Source organism: Sardina pilchardus, chromosome 1 (assembly GCF_963854185.1).
Source record: "Sardina pilchardus chromosome 1, fSarPil1.1, whole genome shotgun sequence".
Taxonomy (NCBI): Eukaryota; Metazoa; Chordata; class Actinopteri; order Clupeiformes; family Clupeidae; genus Sardina; species Sardina pilchardus.
In genome coordinates this window covers 37,566,867-37,590,202 of record NC_084994.1, presented here as the reverse complement: position 1 = coordinate 37,590,202, position 23,336 = coordinate 37,566,867, and the positions used below count along the sequence as shown (strand labels likewise).

The window sequence follows — 23,336 nt, the reverse complement described above, 5'->3', positions numbered from 1 at the left end:
ACACTCCTTTTGGAGTATCTGACTATGGCATCCGTTTGATCTGCTGATAAAGTTTCCTTCTATACTTCTCACAAGTGTTTACATTTCACCAGACGCCCCTGCTGCAGCGGCACTTGAACTGTATGTTGTAAACAAGAGAGTCAGCACCAGGAAGCAATCCTCATCATAACGGGTGACCTCAATCACTGCAACCTCAAAACAGTCCTTCCCAAGTACCACCAGCACGTCACCTGTCCCACCAGGGGCGATCAGACCCTTGACCACTGTTTCACCCCACTGAAAGGCTCATACAGGTCTGTACCACACACACTCTTTGGTAAATCTGACCATTTGTTCCACACGTACATAACTGCTGTATTGTCTATGAGTGTATGACTCTCCTGGACTCCCTACTTTGTGACCATTTGTCAGTGCTCCTGCTGCCGGCCTATAAACCGAAGCTAAAGCGTGAGCAACCAGCAGTGAGCAAAGTTCAATGCTGCTCTGCAGAAAACGAGTCTGAACTTCAGGACAAGTTTTGACATAACTGACTGGTCTGTGTTCAAAGACTCCTCGGCGGAGCTGGACGAGTACGCCCATTCAGTGACAGAGTGCATCAGGTGACGGACTACATCATGGACTTGAGTGTGCATTCCCATATCGTCCGATCCTTTCCCAGCCAGAACACCTGGGTAAACAACGCTGTTTACCTGAGCCTGAGGGAGAGGACCACGACCTGATTAGATATCAGAACTCAAGGTACACACTAAGAAGGGCAATACAAGTGGCTAAAAAACAGTATGGGAATGAGTTGGAGAATGACTTCAGCAACTGTGACATTGCCTGTGGAAGGGACTGCAGGTGATCACAGACTATAAAGCGACACCAGCTCTTACAGACACACCTGCCTTGGTTCTGGACGAGCTAAATAAACTCTATGCTCGTTTTGAGTCTCGCGAGTCTAAACCGGGGGATGAAGGTGCTCTTCCAATAGGAGGAGACATCTTACAGGTCTCAGAGGGTGAGGTCGGCAAAACCTTTAAAACGGGTTAAAATTCACAAAGCTGCCAGTGCTGATGACATCCCGTCTTGTGTATTCAAGACATGCGCCACTCAGGTGCCACAAACCTACACTGACATCTTCAACTTGTCCCTGCCCTGGTGCACAGTGCCTTTGTGTTTCACAAAGACAACGATTGTGCCAGTGCCCAAGAAAAGTGCTGTGTCTTGCCTGAATGACTACCGGCCCATCGCCCCTAACCTCCGTGGTGGTGAACTGTCTGGGGAGACTGGTTACAGCCTACATCAATACACACCTCCCTGCTTTCCTGGACCATCTTCAATTTCCATATACTGTACGCACAGCAGATCTGTCCATCTCCATCACCTAGCTCACCTGGACAAGAAAAACACCTGGCAGGATGCTGTTCACTGACTACAGCTCTGCCTTTAACACTGTTGTGCCATCAAGAGACCTGGGTCTGAGCAGCCTCCACACGCTGTCAGAGGAGGGCTGAGTCCATCATCAAGGACGCCAGCCACCCAGCTCACTCCCTATCCTCTCTTCTCTCCTCTGGTAAGTGCTACCAGAGCAAACACATACATACTGGACACACACACACCGAGTAAGCAGCAAACAGTGAGCAATAACACACACACAGACACAAATATTGAACACACACACACACACACACACACACACACACACACACACAAATGCACAGCCAAACACAGGCATAAAAGTGCAGATGTGCATGCACACGCATACACTGCACACACTCATGAACCCACACTCACTCAGACACACAAACAGATGCTTGTGTGTCAAACATCAGAAACTTGGCTGTGATTGGCTGTGATCTGCCATCACTCCATGACCTGCTGCATGACTCCAGGACCCTGAGGTCATCCCTTAGTTATGCTGCTGCAAGCCTATAGGCTGCCGGGGGCCTCTCATGTACAGCGCCCTCCACAATTATTGGCACCCCTGGTTAAGATGTGTTCTTTAGCTTCTAATAAATTGATAAATAAAGTGATACCACAGCAAACACACACATACTAGACACACACACACAAAGAGAAACCGAGTAAGCAGCAAACAGTGAGCAGGATCAATGGGAACACACATACACACACACACACACAAAAGAGAAACAGTAAGCAGAAAACACAGTGAGCAATAACACACACACAGACACAAATATTGAACACACAGACACACACACACACACACACACACACACACACACACACACACACACACACACACACACACACACACACACACACACACACACACACACACACACACATACACACACACACACACACACACACACAGTAAGCAGTAACCAGAAACAACAAAGGGGTGGTTAATGTTACACATGACTACATTTGTAAAAGTTTAGCAACAGACCGTAACTAAGCGGGCGGGACTTCAGGTTGAAAAATGACCAATTACAACAGGCCCAACTCCCTTGGTTCCCTCCCCCAAACTGTCAAAAGTCAACCCACACGAGCAAAGCTGTACTTCAAGAGAGCGAGCAGAACTCATCTTGGAGAGCGTATGGCCCCCAGCTGTTGTTTTCCTCGCTGGCTGCTGTTTCTACGCGAGTGATTTAATATTTTTTGCTCCTGAGGATGTTATATTGCGCTTGCAACATATGACACTATTCTACCACCATAGACCTCTGTCAACTGTCAACTGTCACCTCTGTCAACTGTCTACTCCACACACTGTCAGAGGAGGGCTGAGTCCATCATCAAGGATGCCAGCCACCCAGCTCACTCCCTCTTCTCTCTGCTTCCCTCTGGTAAGCGCTACCGGAGCATTACCACCCACACCACACCATTCAGAGCCAGTTTACAGTTTTTGCCCGTTGCTTGAACGCTATAGACCCATGCTTAGCCTAAAGTAACACAACTTGAAGTTTTGTCGCCATATCTCAAACACATGTACCTATACCTTAAACAAAAGTGCTGCTTTGCACTCTAGTTGCAATTCTGCAACACACTTACTCCTTTATGCAACACACTTGGTCCTGCATACTACTCTCTATGTCTACATAAGACACTTCGTTCAAAAATGAAATCTCAGAGTACCATTTGTTAAACACATATATCCAAAATACAAAACACATCGGGTAATTGCAACCTCTCAAAAACACACCTGAACACACTTACTTGCAAAACTGAACACCAATCAGCCATCTACAAAAAGCCTTCAGTTTTGCCATTGGAAATGGCGATGTGAATGGTATATTTCCCAGTGTTGTGTCATGTTTACATGTGTTTAGAGTTTTGGCACAATGAGCGTTTTGCAAAGTGTGTTCAAGCAACGGGCAAAAACTGTAATACCACAAGCTGTCAGAATCCTAAATGGTCAGTGTCTAAACAGTTCCTTCCCTTTATTGCCCACATATGCTGCCTTATTTCTTTTATGATATGCTCTACTGGATACATTGCCATGGTCGCTACTGACTTTTTAAATTCTACCCACACGGTTAATTTCACACTTGCTATACTGCATCCGGGATGCATACTGTTTCTAGTGTTCATGTCTCATGTCCATGGGCCTGTGGTTTTATGTGTGTATAGTTGTCTTACATGTAGGTACAGGGGTTGTGTGTGTGTGTGTTTGTATGTGTGTGTGTGTGTGTGTGTGTGTGTGTGTGTGTGTGTGTGTGTGTGTGTGTGTGTGTGTGTGTGTGTGTGTGTGTGTGTGTGTGTGTGTGTGTGTGTACAGTAGGCCTATATGTATGGCTGTGTAATGTGTGCATGTATGGAGTATGGACAGTATGGCCATGAGTGGTACTGTACAGTCCTGTATTGTCTCATATACAGTTGTCTCTCCATCTACCCCCCACTGCCCCACTGTGTTTATTTACCCCTTATATCCTGCAACGAATGGAATATGAATTCCACTGAACTGCAAGGTATATGCAACAATAAATCTTGAAACTTAAAACAAACACACACACTCACGGTCACACACTGACACACACACAGGAAAACAAACACACACTCCCAAGCACCCCACTGCCAATGATAACACCAGACTGCAGCATATCATTTGTTGTATTGAGAGGATGATTGGCTGTGATCTACCATCACTCCATGACCTGCAGGACCCTGAGGTCATCCTTTAGCTATGCTGTTACAAGCCTATAGGCTGCCAGGGGACTCTTGTGTATCATGCTGTACAAGTTCTCCTTCCTCCTGTCTCTGCCATCTCTCTGATGTCTGGCTACTATGATGTTTAAACTCATTAATGAACACTGTGAAATTCTCTCCATCTCTTTTATAGAAGAAACAAACCAGTTCAGAATATTCAGAATGTTCAAATCAGTTCAATATTAGTGCAAGCACACAATGGTTGAGTAGCCATGTTAGCACCAGAATATTACTGACCAGCACCTAAGAGACTAAATGGACACCATCATGGAACCACATATGTAATGTGGTGGTCTACAAAGTGTTAAGGACGTCCTGCCTCTTACAGTTTTTGCCCGTTGCTTGAACACATTTTGCAAAACTTCACTCACTGTGCCAAAACTCTACACACAAGTAAACATAACACAACACTAGGAAATATACCTTTCACATCTATGTCAAATTGAAACTCTACTATCAGTACCTAAACTCTGTTATTAAAACCTAACAATCCCTTGTCAAAATATAACTCTGGTGACAAAATGAAACACACTTGCATCATATGCATACACTTTGAGATGAGGAGGAACACACTAGTCTACTTTATATAAAACATATTTGCTTGAATACCTTTTGCAAAACTTCGCTCATTGTGCCAAAACTCTAAACACACGTAAACATGACACAACACTGGGAAATATACCATTCACATCACCATTTCCAATGGCAAAACTGAGGGCTTTTTGTAGATGGCTGATTGGTGTTCAGTTTTGCAAGTAGGTGCGTTCAGGTGTGTATTTGAGAGTTTGCAATTACCCGATGTGTTTTGTATTTTGGATATATGTGTTTAACAAATGGTACTCTGAGATTTCATTTTGAACGAAGTGTCTTTTGTATGACACAGAGAGTAGTATGCAGGACCAAGTGTGTTGCATAAAGGAGTAAGTGTGTTGCAGAATTGCAACTAGAGTGCAAAGCAGCACTTTTGTTTAAGGTATTGGTACATGTGTTTGAGATATGGCAACAAAACTTCAAGTTGTGTTACTTTAGTCTAAGTATGGGTCTATAGTGTTCAAGCATCGGGCAAAAACTGTAATTAACCTTGAATTTCCCCTTGGGGATCAATAAAGTATCTATCTATCTATCTATCTATCTATCTAATTAGACTGTAAACTGTCATGGCACTAGACCTGTAAAGCAGCTGGAAATGCCATTCAATAATGAAAAATGGTCATTTTTCTCAGAAACGTCTGTTGCCGTGGAGAGTCACATATGTCATGTGGTGGTCTACAAAGTGTTAAGGACGTCCTGCCTCTTAATTAGACTGTAAACTGTCATGGCACTAGACCTGTAAAGCAGCAGGAAATGCCATTCAATAATTCACCTGAATCTGAAAAAAGATCCAATGACCTTTTCTCTCTACTTTTTGTTCCTCAGTCTTGTGTTTTGCTGCTCTGATCTTTCCCCTTCATTCCACACTCACAACACTCAAACTTTCCTCCAACAAGTTCAGTACAGCCAGACACTGTCTAAATTACATTTAGCTGTGAGGGTACTTCCCACTGAGTTCATTCTGTAACCAAGGGGGAGTGGGTAGGGATTTGTTTTGGAAAGGCCCAGAGACAGTGGGAGTGTATGTTTGATGTGTGTATTTCTGTCTCTTACACACTCTCTAGATTAGTGTGTGTGTGGGGTGTATTTAGGGAGATAGATTTATGGAATTTGATTATGTGTGTGTGTGTGTGTGTGTGTGTGTGTGTGAGTGAGAGAGAGAGAGAGAGAGAGCCAGAGGTTGGACTTTTACACATCACTGTACACTCTCTCACTGAGAGAGAGGATGTGGATGGCACACACACACACACACACACACACACACACACACACACACACACACACACACACACACACACACACACACACACACACACACACACACACACACACACACACACACACACAGTACATACGCTCGCATTTTAACTCACACCACTTAATGCATCCATGTAAATCATGCATACATCACTCACATTTTCTTGGTCCTGGTTTAATCCTGCACTTTCCTCCACTGTCATACCTTAAGAAGGATGAGAGAAGAAAATACAGTTTTGACACAAAACACAGTTTATATATAATTATTTTTTTCAGACCCACGGGGATCCATATTACATTACAAAAATCACAGGGTAAAAATAGAAAAAATAGAGTCAGATGGTCAATAAATGATTATAGTTCAACACGACCTCATTGAAGCGTCGGACATAGACAGAACACATATAAGTGGGAATATATGGTTTGTGTTTTTCCCCTTACACCACTATGCTCTGGCCAAAGTCCCCCTTTTGCAAGAAGTCTCATTTTACCCATTGACACTACTATGGCAAATGTAGAAATAAACTAGAAAAGCACTCGGAGAGCGCAGAGCGCAGACCTCTGCCTGCATCGTTCTTCCTACAGTAGGTTGTCATACATTTGAACCTGAACTATTCAGATCGCCACCACGTGGCCATACCATGCCATTACACCACTAAGCTAAATACATAAATGGCTCCAGAATCCCGACGGAATTACAGATCACTCCCTAAATTTACTAATTTCTTCCTTGGGTCAAATCTGACCTTCCCTGAACATTTCATCGGAATCTATCCATCTCTTTTTGAGTTATCTTGCTAACAAACAGACAGACAAACAAACAAACAGACAAACGCCGGCCCCCGATGAAAACATATACCTCCTTGGGGGAGGTAAATTAAGCTCATATCTGTTTAGCTACAAAGACGTTGCGATGGGCATAGCCCTACACTTTGTAAAAATTACATCTGGGGATTCCTGCTTGATGAGCTCCACTCCACTATTCCCAGTCATAGCCCTGGCCACGTCTGAACACACTCCCACATGGCGAGACCAGTCAAGTCCATCTGCCTCAATGTACTCTTCCAAACTGGAAAAATGTCTCTCCTTTTGGCTCTACTTTCAAAAAGGTGTAAACTTTTAAAAAACTGAGCCAGCCAGCAGGCAAAATAGCAATAGAACTCGTAGATGTCACTGACTTTAGCAGGGCTAAGCCTACACTTTCTGATGAACATGGAAAATATAATGTTCAGATAAGCAACAAATTATTATAATGCTATTTCATAACAACACTCATAACAATAGGAATACTTTTTGCGGCCCCACTTTGAACACCACTATTTTAGAGCATAAACTGTATGAAGAGTGGGCAAAATGTCTGATGTCACCCATAGGTTTAGAAGCAAAAGGGTGAAAGTCTTGTAAGTCCTTACCAACTACTCTTCTAATCCATCTGGTCAATTTAAATTGTGGCCTATCATTACCTCCGCCAAGGAGGTTATGTTTTCACCGGGGACCGGCGTTTGTTTGTTTGTCTGTCTTTCTGTTTGTTTGTCTGTCTGTCTGTTTGTTTGTTAGCAAGATAACTCAAAAAGTGATGGATGGATTTTGCTGACATTTTCAGTGAATGTCAGGCATAACCCAAGAAGGAAACAATTTAATATTGGGAGTGATCCGTAATTCCGTCGGGATTCCGGAGCCATTTATGTGTTTTGCTTAGTGGTGTAATGGCATGGTATGGCCATGTGGTGGCAATCTGAATAGTTTGAAAGACAGGCATAGTCTTAGGACATTTGCAGTTGTTATCTAATTTCTCCACACTGCTCCAGTGGATTTCTGATATTCTTGCTGTATATCTTCAACAAAACATTACTATCAATAAAGTACAATGGTTGCTGACATAATTCAACAACATTTCTTTGAGCTTATTTTTTAAATATTGCTTTTGGGAATGAATGAGAGTCAGCGGGAGCCATAAATCAGTCAGACCAAAGAATCTTTTGCTGGATTGAGTGACGTTGGGGATTGAACATACTGTATGAACAGTTGTGATGCTCATTTTAGTATTCAAGTGTGTTTTATTGTTCTGTGTGCTGAGGATGTTATTCATGTATCAAAGTTATTTGTGTATTTCATTATTTACCTACAAATTGAATTGAACAGGAGCTTTGCCCTTCAGAAAGTCACTGTGCAAGTTGTCTTAATGATCTGTTGCCTGGGTAGATGGTGTGGTGTTATGAATTTTAGAACTGTAGAAGTGTACACTATTCAGGAGCCTCATATGTGTGAACTAAGGGACTTTTACTTGCAGTACTTAAAGCACCATGACATGCCCAGTTTAATATGTGGTAGGATGAACAGCTCCACTAGAACCTCATCAAACTAACTAAACTTTATGATAAACACCAAGCACTCACCTGAAAGTCTCTAGTTTACTGTTGGGATCATTCAGTCTCTCTGTGAGCTCTCTGACACCTGAATCTCCTGGGTGATTGTAGCTCAGATCCAGTTGTTTGAGGTAGGAGGGGTTTGATTTGAGGGCAGAATTCAAAAGAGAACAGCCCTCATGTGTGATGAGACAACCAGACAGTCTGAAATTGATAAAGAAGGAAAAAGCATTTAACGGTACACCATGCACATTCAGGAATTATGAATGAAAATCCCATAAACAACTAAATACATACTTTACTAACAAGAGTCACAGACTGTTACAGGTTTGAGGTTGCATGTACTTTTCATGCTCTTTTTGGCCTGTTCTGTCACTATCCCTTTTATAGGTGGAGATGGGGCGTATCTTTCGCCATTCTGACACAGAGTGACGGGCCGACTGAGAGCCAGCCCCCTGTTATAAAAAGCCGACCTATTTCAAGATGGCTCTCTCTCCCAAATTCACTTGCATTCTGCCATTCTTTTGTTTACTATTTTTCTGATCCCCGCTCTTTATTAATTGTTTGACTATTTTATTTTTCAGTTGAGCGGTTGTAGATTTCTTGAACGTTTTTATATGTGAGTTTAGCAAATGCAGGCTAATACATTTCCCGGAAGACTCACTTTTTCACTTCTCTTGGGAGCGGTCTGTGCCCCATGAAGGCAGGCAAACACCCCTTTACCACCAGAAAGTAGGGTTGAGTTTTTCCTTTTTGTTTTCCTGTTCTGTCTTAGTTTGCAACCGTCTCTTATTATTCTATCAATACATTCTACACAACTTTTTCACCAAAACTCTATGCCTTAAGTTAATAGAAAATGTCATCAACAACAACAACAACAACAACAACAACAACAACAACAACAACAACAACAACAACAACAACATCATGAGCACCACTGCTTTACTGCTGATTTCCACCAAGTACAGCTTCATTCTGTTCAGGTTACAACACAGTCACTGGAGCTGACCACTTCCACTCTTCTAGTCCACCACTTACAGAGGTGTCCCAGATGCAGCTCTAAGCTCTACTCTGCTTCAATTACAGAAGGTTGTCTATTTTGGACGGATACTGCATCTGGGACACTTCTGAACACAGGGCTTATGCTCTGTAACATCCCATCAGGTGGAAATAAGTGAAGTAAGAATACAGTTTCTATTACAAGAAAAGTGTTCTAGTCGTTTCTGGTAAACAGACTGAAAAGTTTGTAGCATGTAAATCATAGTGGTAGTTGTACACAGATAGCCTGGTAGTAAACCGGACCCTGGAATCTTTCAGATTAAGGGTCTGGCTACGAATAATGAAAATGGCCCAACTCGAGGAATGGCACCAAGCATGCATTTGAAAATCTCACTGCACACAATTGGGTAACACTACGACCAATGTTTACTGTGACTGATTATGGACTCTGATGCAATTGGATAACTACGACCAAAAACAAAAGTTGTAGCTCTCTCGTCATCAGTTTAGCTCGCCCACAGCTTTTTTTGTTACCCCCGATGTTTGGGGAAAACGTAATGCGCATCATTGCATGGTAGCATGAGTACACATAGAGAATACACTCGTATTAAATGTTTAAAAATGAAATGTTTATTAGGACCAATTACAAGAAGGGACAAACAAATATAGATAAAACAAAACAAAACACAAAGTGCATGATGATGCAGTTGTGCTATTTAGTAATAGTTTGCAACTGGTCTATAATGGGAAATGTATTTCATGTATAAATGGTTGTTGCATTATTTAAGTAAAAAACATCTATTTACAAACATATTTTGGGATAGACTTATTTTCTATGAACAAACCATTTATAATTGTGCATACAAATGCTTTACTAATAAGAAATAATGTACGAGCAATACTTTACAAACCATTTACTAATAGTGTAACAATGCTAACAAACGAAGAATAGTTTGTAGTTATTATTATGTGTTACCTTTACCTAAACACTTTCACTTACACTACAAATGTGCCAATCTTTCATTAAATAAATTTCACATGCTCTTACACAAAGCAGCACACACATGTACATGACTTGTGCAGCGTTACACAAATACGTAACACAACATGTATGGTCTTCTCTGTGCCTCTTTCCTGTTTTTGTTCCATCTGTGTGTTATGCTGCTATTGAATTTCATAAAAACAGAATACCCAGGATGGGACAAACACATATAAAGGATAAATTACAGGACACAACCATATAAAAGACAAAGTGCATGATGATGCACCTTTGTGCTCATAGTTATATTCTAATAGCTTTTTGGAAAATATGATTGATAATACAAAACATTTTATTTTATTTAGGGATAGTTTTCAGGTGAAGCCATTTATCATCACACAATTGTGTGTGTGGCTAATTGATTACGTATACACAAATTGACACAACCCAATTTAACTGCCTATTAAGGGTACGTTTCAACAGCTATTACATGCTTGACTGTAATTAATTTGTGTCTGTATATAAACAGTCCATAGGTTTTGTAGTTTCAGTGAGACTTCTGTACATCACAACTTTCTATTGCACAAACAGACATAGGTAGTTGGCAGATCTATCCTGGAATGATTTTGTAAAAACAGAAGTGTGATCAGTTAATGGACATAAACTTAATCCAGCACATGCATAATGCAATCAGGAGACGTGTGATACTAGAATGAACGTCAAGCACACAAACCTTAAAGTCTGCAGTTTACAGTGAGGGCTACTTAGTCTTGCAATGAGAAGCTGAACTCCAGAATCCTTTAAGTCATTGTCACTCAGGTCCAGTTCTGTCAGGGAGACCAGTGACTCCATAGCAGAGGCTACAGCCTTACAGGATTCCTCTCTTAGCTTACAACCAGCAAGTCTGCAAAGAGTGAGAGGCCAAGAGACAGAGAATAGAACATGGCATGGTAGCAAGAATACACATAAAGAATACACTGGTAAAAATGTTTAGGACCAATTAAAATACAGGATGAGACAAACAAATATAGAGGACAAATTATAGGACATCTCAAAACAAAACAAAAGATTCTTGTCTGTAGTTTGAGATCATTTGAGTTAAATTACTGTTGTTTGGTGATGACGTATGTTAACCACGGGGGACACAATGATAACGATAGGCTAATCGCTCTCATAGAATTTTGGAAAATATAACTGACAGGTGAAGCCATTTACAGTATCATCACATAGTTGTGTGTGTGTCTGATTACATACACACAAATTGACACACCCCAATTTAACTGCCTGCCTATTAAGGGTACGTTTCAACACCTATTACATGCTTGACTGTAATTAATTCGTTATAGCATATAAACAGTCTATACATTTTGTAGTTCAAGTGAGACTTTTGTACATTCTACCCAGGGCTCAAACACATTTCACCTACACGTATAACTTCTACCAACTATTTTGTCCCACATACATATGGCTCATAACTGCATTGCAGTTCTCTTAGTCCCACAGACAGCAGCTCCACTCCTTTATCCTGCATCCTTCATCCTCTCAGATGGGAAGGTGTCCTTCGTTAGATTCTTTTCTTCTGCTTTTTCTTATAACCTGCCTGTAATTCACTTATACTTTTTATTCCCGTAAGAAAGTCTGGTGGCTCTGTAAAGAGGATGTTTTCCCTCCCGACTTGGCTAAGATAACAACTCTCTCCTTTGGCTGCAAATCAAAACGCTGGAGTACTGTTGTGATTCACATGTGTTTGAGGCGGCTACTAATACTGCTGGTTTGGGGAGATGGGTAAGTTGACACTCTCTAAGAGCTCATGTTTTTCCCTCCTCCTGTCTGACAGAAGAGGGAGCTTGCTGACTGCATTGAGAAAACTGCTTTGGCATAATTGTGACATGTTGGCTGAGGTGTTTTAGCCATAGGAAATAACCTTTTTATTATTCCAACTACAGTAGGTGCATAATATGTGAATGTCTCTGGTAAGAGTTTTGATGTTTTGATTATTCTAAAACCTTTTGGTGAATAATAACGCAGAAATATTACAATCCTAGTGATTTTACAGAATGCTTTTTGAGAAATTACCATAATCATTCTAATGATTTACGATCACCTTATACAATGCATAAATAATTACACCTATGATCTTCACAGAGGGAGTTACCTAAACACTTTTTGTCATGTTATGTATTATTAATTCTTTGTTTTGGCGACACACACTGGCCATATCTGATACAGCAGGATAGCTAGTTTCTGGTCAGTGTTATGTAATCTCTTTATTGTTATGAATCTGTCTGGTGGTTGCTAAGTTACCACCATTCAACCATTTTATGACCAGCACACTTACAGCAGAAAGCATTTTTCCTTCCTAATACAATCTACGTCATCTATGTGTTTAAAAGCCTTGGAGAAGCTTTGCTTGTAAGTAATGTTGTTAACGAATATTTTACGTTCGCATATTTGTGAGTATTTTTTGTGAATTCTTATATTGTGATGCTGTGTAGGCTAACATAAGCAGCTCACCCAATGCATTTACTATGCAGTTCACTTAGGAGCTAGCATTTAATACAGCTTAGACTGTAGTTCTTTCTTTGGTATATATTATTTAGGCTATATGAGTATTTACAATATTTACAGTGTTTACTTCTGACCTGATTGTAAGTGATTTATTGGAACAGGTTGTAGCTTAATTCTAAATACTGTTTTTGTATTTAGTTTCACAGATTCAGTGGTTTCCTGTGTTAATGCCTTTACACGAGTAAAGTGTCAACTTTATATCCACGTCTGGGGTTTTCATTCATCACTGACTGTTTAGCTATCTGTCAACACGTGCAAAGCAGACACGCACGCTGGAGGACAGATTACTTTTACTAACACTAGAGATTTACCAATCTTATAAATGTCACTTATACAAAGCAGAACACACCTGTACATAAACACAACTGATGCAGTGTTCTCTGTGCCTCTTTCCTGTTTTTGTTTCGTCTGTTTCAAACAACATCTATCAGCTATTATGTCACTATTCGCATATGGCTCATAACTGACCTCAGTATCTCCAGCTTGCACTGTGGATCTCTTAATCCCACACAGAGCAGCTCCACACCTTTATCCTGCAGGTCATTGTTACTCATGTCCAGCTCTCTCAGATGGGAAGGTGTCCTCTGTAGCACTGATGCTAACAGTTTACCACTTGCTTTAGTGAGTTGACAATGATTCAGCCTGTTAAAAAGTACATAAAGACAGCTTAGTGTAGATGCCATTCTTTTACATAGCTAGGGCCGAATTCGGGAACATTGAGCACTTCTGGAAAAGTTTTTGATTTTTGGCAGGGTGTTAGGTATAGGCCTAAGGTTTAAAAAAAATCCATGGATACAAGTTGGGGTGGCACCCCTAGTGGCAGTTATGCATACAGTCCAAAATGGCCCCCTTAGGCCCATACCTAACACCCTGCCAAAAATCAAAAACTTTTCCAGAAGTGCCCAATCTTCATGATTTTTCACGAATTCGGCCCTAGCTAACAGCTTTCTTTTGAGAGAGGACACCAATTTATCCTGTTTAAAAGTTACGGTTGGTTCTGCTTGTCCACCTATCTGAGATCTCACTAGTATTCTATTACAATTATTTCCATTCACATTCATAGACACTGATCAACACCTAGTGCTGAGAAATGAACATCTCAGCCAGTTGCGTCAGATCCCACATTATCATTAATGATTACCCACCAAACTCTCCTTGTGACATTCACTACTGGGAGCATTCTGTGGAGCCCTTCCTCTGATCTCAGGTACTTCTTCAGATCAAACTCCTCCATGTCTGTAGTTGACATGAGCAGCAGATAAGCCAGAGCTGAGCACTGGGCTGGAGTCAGGTTCTTCTCATCTGCTGAGTTTATGTACCTGGGTATCATTTAAGACAACATGTAAATCATACAATTTGGAATCTTACTAATACTCATTGTTAGCTGCTTAAGACTGCACCACTTTACTTCAAAACAAAGTTCAGAATATTAAAGCGATAAGTGACAGTATTAAGCAGTCGCTTTTTCTTGACAATACAAGCATATGTACTATTCAGTACATTAAATATATTCTGAGAGATGAAGCTGACTTGATACCATAAGTAGGCTAATTCATAGTTTTACGGCCTCACAAAATGTTATTGTTGTATACAATGCAACTGCACCGCTCCAAACAAAGCCTTCGATATGTAATCCTACATGTAGGTCCAGAAAACAACAAAATATCATATTGTTCGGACAGACTGGCCTTTTATTTGTGTGTGTGAGCGAGTGTGAGTGTGATTGTCAGAAAATATTGCTTTGTGCAAGGAACCATCTACCATCATATGCTATTGAGACTTTACCCCCATACTGTATAATTTAGGCTACACTAATGTACTGTTTATTCACACCTCCACTGTCAAAGGAATAGGACTGAAATGTGTAAATCAATACCAAATCATTAAAATGAAGATCAAGTACTAGTACTGATTTTTTGATTTTGTAAAATCCCTCCCTATGGGTTCCTAAATTAAACTCTCTCCAACTGATGGCTCAAATGCAAATTGAGCCAAAACGTGATTGACCTCTGTGTGGATGATTGTTTTGCAATTTTGTGGATGTTTGTGAAAAATAATAAACGTTTCATTCAACTAAACACTTACAGATCTGTTATTATTCCTAATAGTCTGAAAATAAATTTGCAGAGCATATAAATTGTTTTTAAAAGACCTGTCTAGGTCCTGTTTTTAGAATGTTCACACCACTCTAACGTCTGGTGTAGGCAGTTCTATTGGTTAGTGTGGAAGAAGGTAACTGTAGCACTCGCTCCATGAACAGATCGCTTCAGTTACATGCCCGGTGTGTAGCCTAGCTGTAATACTGGACTGATTTTGATGAAATAATTCCCTTCAACATCATGATCTTATTTATGCTCTTTGCCAAAACCTTCAAATTGGAAATGGTTTGTATGCATTACCCATTGATCTCCTCAATCAGTGAGTTGTCCCCAAGCTCATTCAAACAGTGGAAGAGGTTGATGGTCCGTTCTGGTGAGTCGTCTCTCTTGATGACTTCTTTGATGTATTGAACTGTGTTCTTGATACATGTTTCTCTGACAGCTAACTGTGGCAGCACATTATTCAGGGGGGACCTGATTTGAGGCTCCAACATTGGAGCCAGGCCAAGGAGGAAGCGGACAAAAAGATCCAAATGTCCATTCTGGCTCTGTAAGGCCTTGTCCACACTAAGCATGTAAAGGTCAAACCTTGAGGGTGAAGATAGCCAGTGGTTTGTCTTCCTCCATGTTTTGGGGAGACGATTTCCCAAATAACAAGTTGCATTTTTGTTAAGAACGTAAAGAGCTGCCAAGAATTCCTGTACACTTAGATGTACAAAGCTGAATATATTATCTTCAGCTGCAGCACCCTCAACATTGAAGATCTGTGTACAAACTCCAGCCTGCAATGCTCCAGCCCTGACATCAATACCACAAGCTTTCAAGTCATGCTTATAGAATATCAAGGCGCCTTTCTCCAGATGTTTGAATGCCAGTTTCCCAAGTTTCACAAGCAACTGGCCTTTTTCTTTTGCACTCATCTTCATGTCAATGTCCAAGAATTCATTCATTCTTTTCAACTGAGTGCAAGTATACAGTGTGTACATTTCCGTCAAAGTTTTGGCTTTTTTTTCTTTGCTCTGATCTCCCAGTATTTCATCTACCACACTAGCTATAATACGGCAGAATACCGGTATGTGACACATGATGTGAAGGCTTCTATTCTTTTTTATATAAAGAATGAGTTTCTCGGCTTTCTCTTTATTGTTTATGTTCTTCTGAAAGAACTGATCTTTCTGGTCATCATTGAATCCTCGCACCTCTGTCACAAAATTGATGCACTCATCTGGGATCAGACTGGCTGCTGCTGGTCTGGTTGTAACCCAGATGTGTGCAGTACTCAGTAATGTTCCTTTAATGAGACTTGTCATGAGGATGTCCACAGAAGTCTTCTCATTGAGTTCACTAATACACTTTTCAAAGTCTAGGTGGAGCTTGCTTTCATCCATACCATCAAGGACAAAAATAATTTTGCAGTTTGCGAATTCAGACAATTCTGTCAAATCTTTGAGTTCCGTGTAGAATGCAAGAAGGAGTTCAAGAAAAGTGTAATCTTTTTCCATAATCAAGTTCAACTTTCGAAACAGAAGAACAAAGACAAAGTCAATGTCTTGATTTGTTCCTCCATTAGCCCAGTCCGTGACAAACTTCTGCACTGCAACCGTTTTCCCCACACCAGCAATCCCCAAAGTCAAAACTTTTGTGGCAAACCTGTCAGTGAACATGTTTGCCAAGTTAACTTGCTTATCTTCCGAGCTTGGTCCTCTCCCAATTTGATTCATGTTAATTGGCGACACTTCATGTGCATTGGTGACCCCACCTGTGCGGCCCTCAACAATGTAAAGGTCAGTGTAGATATCTTCTACATTTTTAACTCCAGTGTCTTGATGAACAGCAGAAAACTTGGTTCTCAAGTGTGTTTGAAGCTTCTCTTTCAGTATTTTAACTTTCTGTGCTGAGCCATGACCTGAAAACAACAAAAATAACAGGTAATGAGAAATATCTGGCCACCTTAAGATATAATTTTCTCCATTGCATGTATTGCATTCCATTGCATGTATTATCAAGGTGCCATTTTACTTGTCAATCTGCTTTCTTTTTGCTTTCAGCCATTCTGTAATGCTGAACTATCATTGGAAGAATAAATGGTTACACTTTAGTTAAAGTTATTAACATAAAAGTGACATGACACTGCCATGACCATTTATGACATAACGCTAATGTTATTAAGTATCATTTGGTTTATGTCTTGATAGAATAGGTTTCATGTGCCATGATTGTGTCATGTCACTCTTATGTAGGTAGGCCTACAGAAGATAGATACCTTCAAGTAAAGTGTTACTGAACAGACATATTTTCCCTATTTCTTATCATTAATCATACACTAGTGCAGTGCACGTTCAAACAATGTTTTCAAAGAATCGTGTTGCCCAGTGACGTTGATGCATGTAGATCATGTTAGATTGGCGATGATGTAGAATTGTGCAGTTAGTAGCGGTTCTTACTGACTTTGCAAAGTAAAAAAAAGTGAAGGGGAAAGGTGTTTGAGTAGCAGCTAATGGCAATATTATACACATTACATACCCGTGCGTTTTTGCTGTTGTTGGGAAATTAAAACTAACCGCATGACATGGCCATGCCAGTGCTATTAACTCGGAAGTGATGTTTGAATGAATGTTATACCCATAGCCAGATAGTCAAGAACGACTGCAAATTTTAACAGAATGCTACCGACGTGTGTGTGCCGGCATATTTTTGCAAGATCAGCAACTTGATCAGGCAACCGAATCGCTAGGGCAGTAGGCAAGCGCGGTTGTTGATGTAGTAGCCTATGCAACGTTACGTGACTTTGACAGCCTGCTTACCAACATGGGTGCATGTGTGTTGGACTCAGCATGTTTATCAAGATCAACAACTTTCACTCCTTGTGGCCCCTACCCACTCTCATGGAATATGATGACTTGACAGAGGTGGAAAAATCCAGTTTCAGATGGTAAATATCCTGACATGCAGATATGAGGTACCTATAATATAGGTATATGCCCTGTACTATGCACATTGTGTTCTGGCGCGCAAATGAATCAAGGCCCATTGCTTCTCAGTTGCTTCAAGTTAGCGAGAGCTACCTTGTTGATGAAAAGACGAAGCGGAAATATCCTTCAGGGGATAGAGAAGAAAAAAACTACAGGAACAGCTTCGGGTTTAAAGTCAACAAATAATAGCAAAGTCAAGCTGATCTGCTGACTTACTAAATGACATCTGAGTATATATAAATATAAATGTATATAAGCTATATAAATTATAGGTAAACATTTAATGTCATTGTAGCTCCTTCTAGCATTTTATTTCATTGTTTTATTTTTTTCATTTCATTCTAGGCCTAAGTAATGAAATGGTAAACATACCGAACGTTCGGAGAGCGTAGACAGTATGGTGGACCTGATGCTAAATAGGAGACCAGTTCCAGCTAGCCAACCCCATTGAATGTTGGCGCCACGTTAACATCAAATAACGTTACAGCTGAAGAGTTTTAATTCTTTGTACAAACATTTTCTATTTTCGGAGTAATACAACATTGTGTGGGGGGCGCTGTGGCACAGCAGGCTACAGCGTCCGTACCATATACGGATCCGAGTGCCCAGGGGGACCAAGGTTCGAATCCGGCCTGCGGTCATATCCCGATCCCGCCCCATCTCTCTCTCCCACTTGTTTCCTGTCTTCCTCTTCACTGTCCTATACTAATAAAGGCAAAAAGGGCAAAAAATATACTTAAAAAAAAAAAATACAACATTGTGTGACTGGCGTCATAACTTCGGAAGTGTCTTACTGGCTGAGTAATAAACTTTTTTCCGAAAACAATGCTAAAGTGACGTAAGTTTGTGCATGCATCCAGAGGGAATAAAGCGTCATCAAAGGTCAGACCTCGGTCAGACTATGTGCTTACGTCACATCTACGTCCCCTAAGCCTGTGCAGAAAGACAAGCAGCCCAACAGGACAATTGTTGAAATTTGAAATTGACCAATGCTTCATTGGTCTCTGCTGACGTCTGTGACTCTCTGTCCATATCTTTTATGGTCTATCTTCCAATCCACTCAGTAATCTACAGGTCCTCCTGAAGGAAATTACTCCCATGTTCTTAAAATGAAAGGCCCCAAATAGAATAATGATGTCATTAACGATATGCATAATTGGTAATACCAAGGATTATGGAATGTGTGTGTGTGTGTGTGTGTGTGTGTGTGTCTTGTTGTGCGCAATTCCGAATTTTAGAATTGGCCTCCATTCAATTCATGAATTGGAATTTGAATTTAATTTATTTGGCCCTACCCCAAAGGAATCTGAATTTGAATTGGAATTGGAATGACAGAGAGTGGAATTCAATTCATGGCAATTCAAAAAAATTCCAGTCACACAACAGGAAGAATGTGTTGAATCTCACATACATTCAGTTTTTTATTTGGAAATATAATTGCTTACTGTTTTCAATTATAAGTTGTGCTTGTTGTGATCATATCTGACATAATATTGTGAAACTTCATTTTAAACTCTACCCTTAAATTACAGTATGTACATGAATTTCTTTGAATTTCAATTGTACTTCCTTTAATTAAATTTCGATTTGTAATTCTACATCCTGTTTTTGACCGCAATTCAAATTCAATTCAAATTCAATTCAAATTCAATTCAAATTCAATTCAAATTCAATTCAAATTCAATTCAAATTCAAGAATTGAACTGGAATTTAGGAGTCATTCTCAACTCAATTCTGAATTTTGCACAAGCCTGGTGTGTGTGTGTGTGTGTGTGTGTGTGTGTGTGTGTGTGTGTGTGTGTGTGTGTGTGTGTGTGTGTGTGTGTGTGTGTGCTACCTTGCTGTGACACAGGTGCTCCAGACATGTTCATATTGATCCCTCCACCCACTGCAGAACACTGCTGGTCTCCAGCTTAGGAGAGAGAGAGAGAGAGAGAGAGAGAGAGAGAGAGAGAGAGAGAACCGGATGGTGGGGGAAAAGGCAGATAAGACAGAAGACAAAAAGAGGGGATGACGGACAGAGACAAGAAGACATGAGAGAAAAGAAGGAGAACATGAAATGGAACAGAAAACGTCACACAGGAAGTAAGCAGAAAAATATGAAAGAGGGAGGGAAAGAGACCGCAGAAAAAATGAATGAATTTCATTCTTCCCACATCATGCTCAAACAGGTGCACTACCAGAGACTTGCAGTTGTATCACTGGTAGAGATGCACCGATCGATCGGCCGCCGATCAGAATCGGCCGATTTTCACGTGATCGGCCACGACCGGCGACCGGCCGGTCAGTCTGAGACATGCCGATTTTATGCCGGTCAAATGCACTCGCACCTACTTGTAACAACATTACACAGCTGAGTTAGCAAAGTTTGATGAAGCTAGCAAAGGCTAACAGCGCCAAATCAGCGCTTTATCCAGCGCCAAAGGGCTGGATAAAGCGCTAATGCTGAGTTTTTCTAAGCAGCGAACGCTGTGCTTTGCCATATTGCGTGGAATTTATTAAGCTGTCACTTCAGGTTACGTAAACAGCGCACATCACCGCCCGTCCTTGCCGCTAATTGCGTGCTCACAGCTGAACCACAAGCGCTGTCAACAAGCAGCAACATAGCCACGGCAGGAATAAACATTGTTTTGCTTCGGTTTGCCACCTTAGCATGTATTTTTTCACACTAATAGGCTACAACAACAAAGTCCGATTTACACATTTAGAGGTTTATTTCATTACCTTTTGTCTACCCACGCCTGTATATTTCTTCTAAATTCGCCAAAAGTAAGCATTCTAACATGTCATCATACACTACCGCGACCGTGATACAAAACATATCATGTGTGGTGTCGTTGGAAAGCTGTGTTTCATGACGTTATGCCATCCAAATATGGACACTTCCTTTGTATCCGCAAGCAATCGCGAAAGTTCAAAGAAGAGTGTAGTAGACTGAGTATGCATGCCATTGGCTGTGTTTCAAGGCTGTTATCTCAAAATTAGTTTTTTGTAATTTTCCAACATCTCAACCTATGTAGCACCTATACACCAAACTTTCCAGTTATACACTTATCAGTATTCTGAAGATATTTACAGTTGGATATTGTATGTGAGAAGAAAAAAATAGTAGTCCTACAGTGCATTAGTAGTGTGTGAAATGAATGTCCCACACTGGGAATACTGCAGGTGAAGAAGACTTGAAGAACAATCTGTCTATTCACATTTTTTTTACCAGCCATTGATAAGTTGATTACATTTTTATATTAACATGTTGTATTAAAGAAAGGATAGAAAATAACTATTTTTGTGTGCTGTAAAGTGGTTAGAAGATGCCAATCGGAATCGGCTAAAATCGGTATCGGCAGGTCAAATTCTATGAAAAATCGGAAATCGGAGTCGGCCAAAAAATTGCAATCGGTGCATCTCTAATCACTGGTGAAATCAGGGTGGCTCTTTACCTTGCTGTGGTGCAGATGCTCCAGACATGTTTATGTTGATCCCTCCACCCCCTGCAGCCGGACTTGTGGAACACTGCTGACCTCCACCTGAGAGAGAGAGAGAGAGAGAGAGAGAGAGAGAGAGAGAGAGAGAGAGAGAGATATGAGGCAGGAGGTTTAAACACAGCAGAGAGATAATGAAAAGGTACAGTGAGAGAGGGAAAATTACATAAGATAGAAGAGAGAGAGGAGATGATTGAGAGAAGAAAGAGAAAAAGGACATAAAATGGAACAAAAAGAGTCCAACAGGAAGCAAATAGAAAGAACTCAATGATTATTTTCATCATAATTAATTCATTTTCATCTTTCCACATACACAAATAGGTGCATCATCTTCAGACTTAACTACACACTTACATTTTGCCAGATCACTCTCCAAGTCCATGGCCAGCTGGTTGTGGTTCATCTTCTGCAAGATGGTGAACATGACGGCCCCCGCCCCCATGCTGTGGACCTGCACCATCAAGTCCACGGCATCATCTATGTCGGCCTTCTCCAGCTTTCCCCATGGCATTTGGTACTCATCCCGAAGGTAGCACTTAAACCTCTTAAAGTCGGCCCCCGAGAGGTTGTCCAGAGTCTTCCTCAGCACTTCGTTCAGCACTGCAGTCATCGTGGGCTCCAGATTATGGGTCTGCTACACTGGAGGTCAGGCCATCCCAGCCCTGTAAGATGTTGAGGGGTTCATGAAAGTCCATATGGAAAACAAAATTCCAATATGCAAATATGCATTGTGCCATGAACTGTTTAGGATATTAGTGTGTGTGTGTGTGTGTGTGTGTGTGTGTGTGTGTGTGTGTGTGTGTGTGTGTGTGTGTGTGTGTGTGTGTGTGTGTTATTTTGTGCAAGTTGCAACCATACAATGTACTCTTTCACACCACTATAACAAAGTCCTTGTGAAACGCGGAGATTACGCTTTCACGGGTTCTGCCGTTCATGAGCACTAGTAACTCCACACACGCAGCTCCCACATATCATTTACACTGATAAACTACAGTTCCCGACATGTCTCACATTCACAGACCCGCGGCGTTTCAAAGCATACCGTGCTAACGACCGCTAGCAACCTCTCCGTTTAAAACATCCACAATGCATGTCATTTCAGTCTACTACATTTATTTATCAACATACCTAGCGAACAGTGAGGTACCCACATATTCAGCTCCATTTTCCATCCCGTGGTAACAATATAATCACTTTCCAAACATAGGGAGGGAAAGTGAAAACCAGCGCCCCAAGTGGTTGCGTTCCTATCGAAGAGCAGCTCCAATGTTAAAGGAGAATTCCGGTGTGAAATTGAGCTTAACTGTACCGAAACATGTTAAGGTGTACTCACACGTGTTTTAGACGCACTTTCACTCACCCCCAGCATTCCGAACTCCTCCGTTTTCAGCCTAGCTTACAGTAGGCTTGAATCTATTAGATTGGGCATTACGTAGCCTATGCAGCTAAATCGCTATTTTTAAACCATTAAAAAGGTTCCAAGTAACTCCACACTGCATTGGTTGACTTCTGAGGGTCCTGACATTTAAAACGAGATACTTAGAACTTTGGAAGTGCACAGGAAGTTTATTAAAAAAGACTGTTTATTCAAGCAGTACCTTCATAGAATCTCTCCGCTGGGCGCCATCTTGTGGTGAAGTCGCGATAAGTCGACTGACGAGCACAAACGAACAGGAAAGACAGGGGGACATATTGCAAACATTTTGAGCTTTGTTACTCATCATGCTCATGTAGACAGTATAACTATATATTTCCTATGGAATTACTTTAGCAATATGTTCCCCTGTCCTTCCTGTTCGTTCGTGCTCGTCAGTCGGCTTATCACGACTTGATTCCAAGATGGCGCCCAGCGGAGAGATTCTATGAAGGCA

The 23,336-nt window shown here is 40.9% G+C and overlaps 2 protein-coding genes across 4 annotated transcripts in view; both read right to left on the bottom strand.

Annotated features, from left to right (window-relative positions):
* Nucleotides 1–23,336, bottom strand: part of LOC134089367 (NLR family CARD domain-containing protein 3-like) — a 105,027-nt gene that overhangs the window by 3,923 nt on the left and 77,768 nt on the right. The window lies entirely within an intron of this gene.
* The window catches only part of LOC134089438 (NACHT, LRR and PYD domains-containing protein 12-like), a 52,386-nt gene continuing 39,057 nt past the window's right edge, over nt 10,008–23,336 (bottom strand). The window contains exons 2-9 of one of the 3 annotated variants that reach the window (XM_062543897.1): nt 21,820–22,127; nt 21,424–21,510; nt 19,821–19,895; nt 15,312–16,917; nt 14,058–14,231; nt 13,381–13,554; nt 11,078–11,248; nt 10,008–10,959 (exon numbers count right to left, since the gene is read on the bottom strand). In XM_062543897.1, the coding sequence (XP_062399881.1) occupies nt 10,911–10,959; nt 11,078–11,248; nt 13,381–13,554; nt 14,058–14,231; nt 15,312–16,917; nt 19,821–19,895; nt 21,424–21,510; nt 21,820–22,075 (2,592 nt within the window). In that variant the 5' untranslated portion in view covers nt 22,076–22,127 and the 3' untranslated portion in view covers nt 10,008–10,910. The remainder of the gene's footprint in view (nt 10,960–11,077; nt 11,249–13,380; nt 13,555–14,057; nt 14,232–15,311; nt 16,918–19,820; nt 19,896–21,423; nt 21,511–21,819; nt 22,128–23,336) is intronic. The other 2 variants (XM_062543883.1, XM_062543890.1) reach the window with 2 other exon arrangements.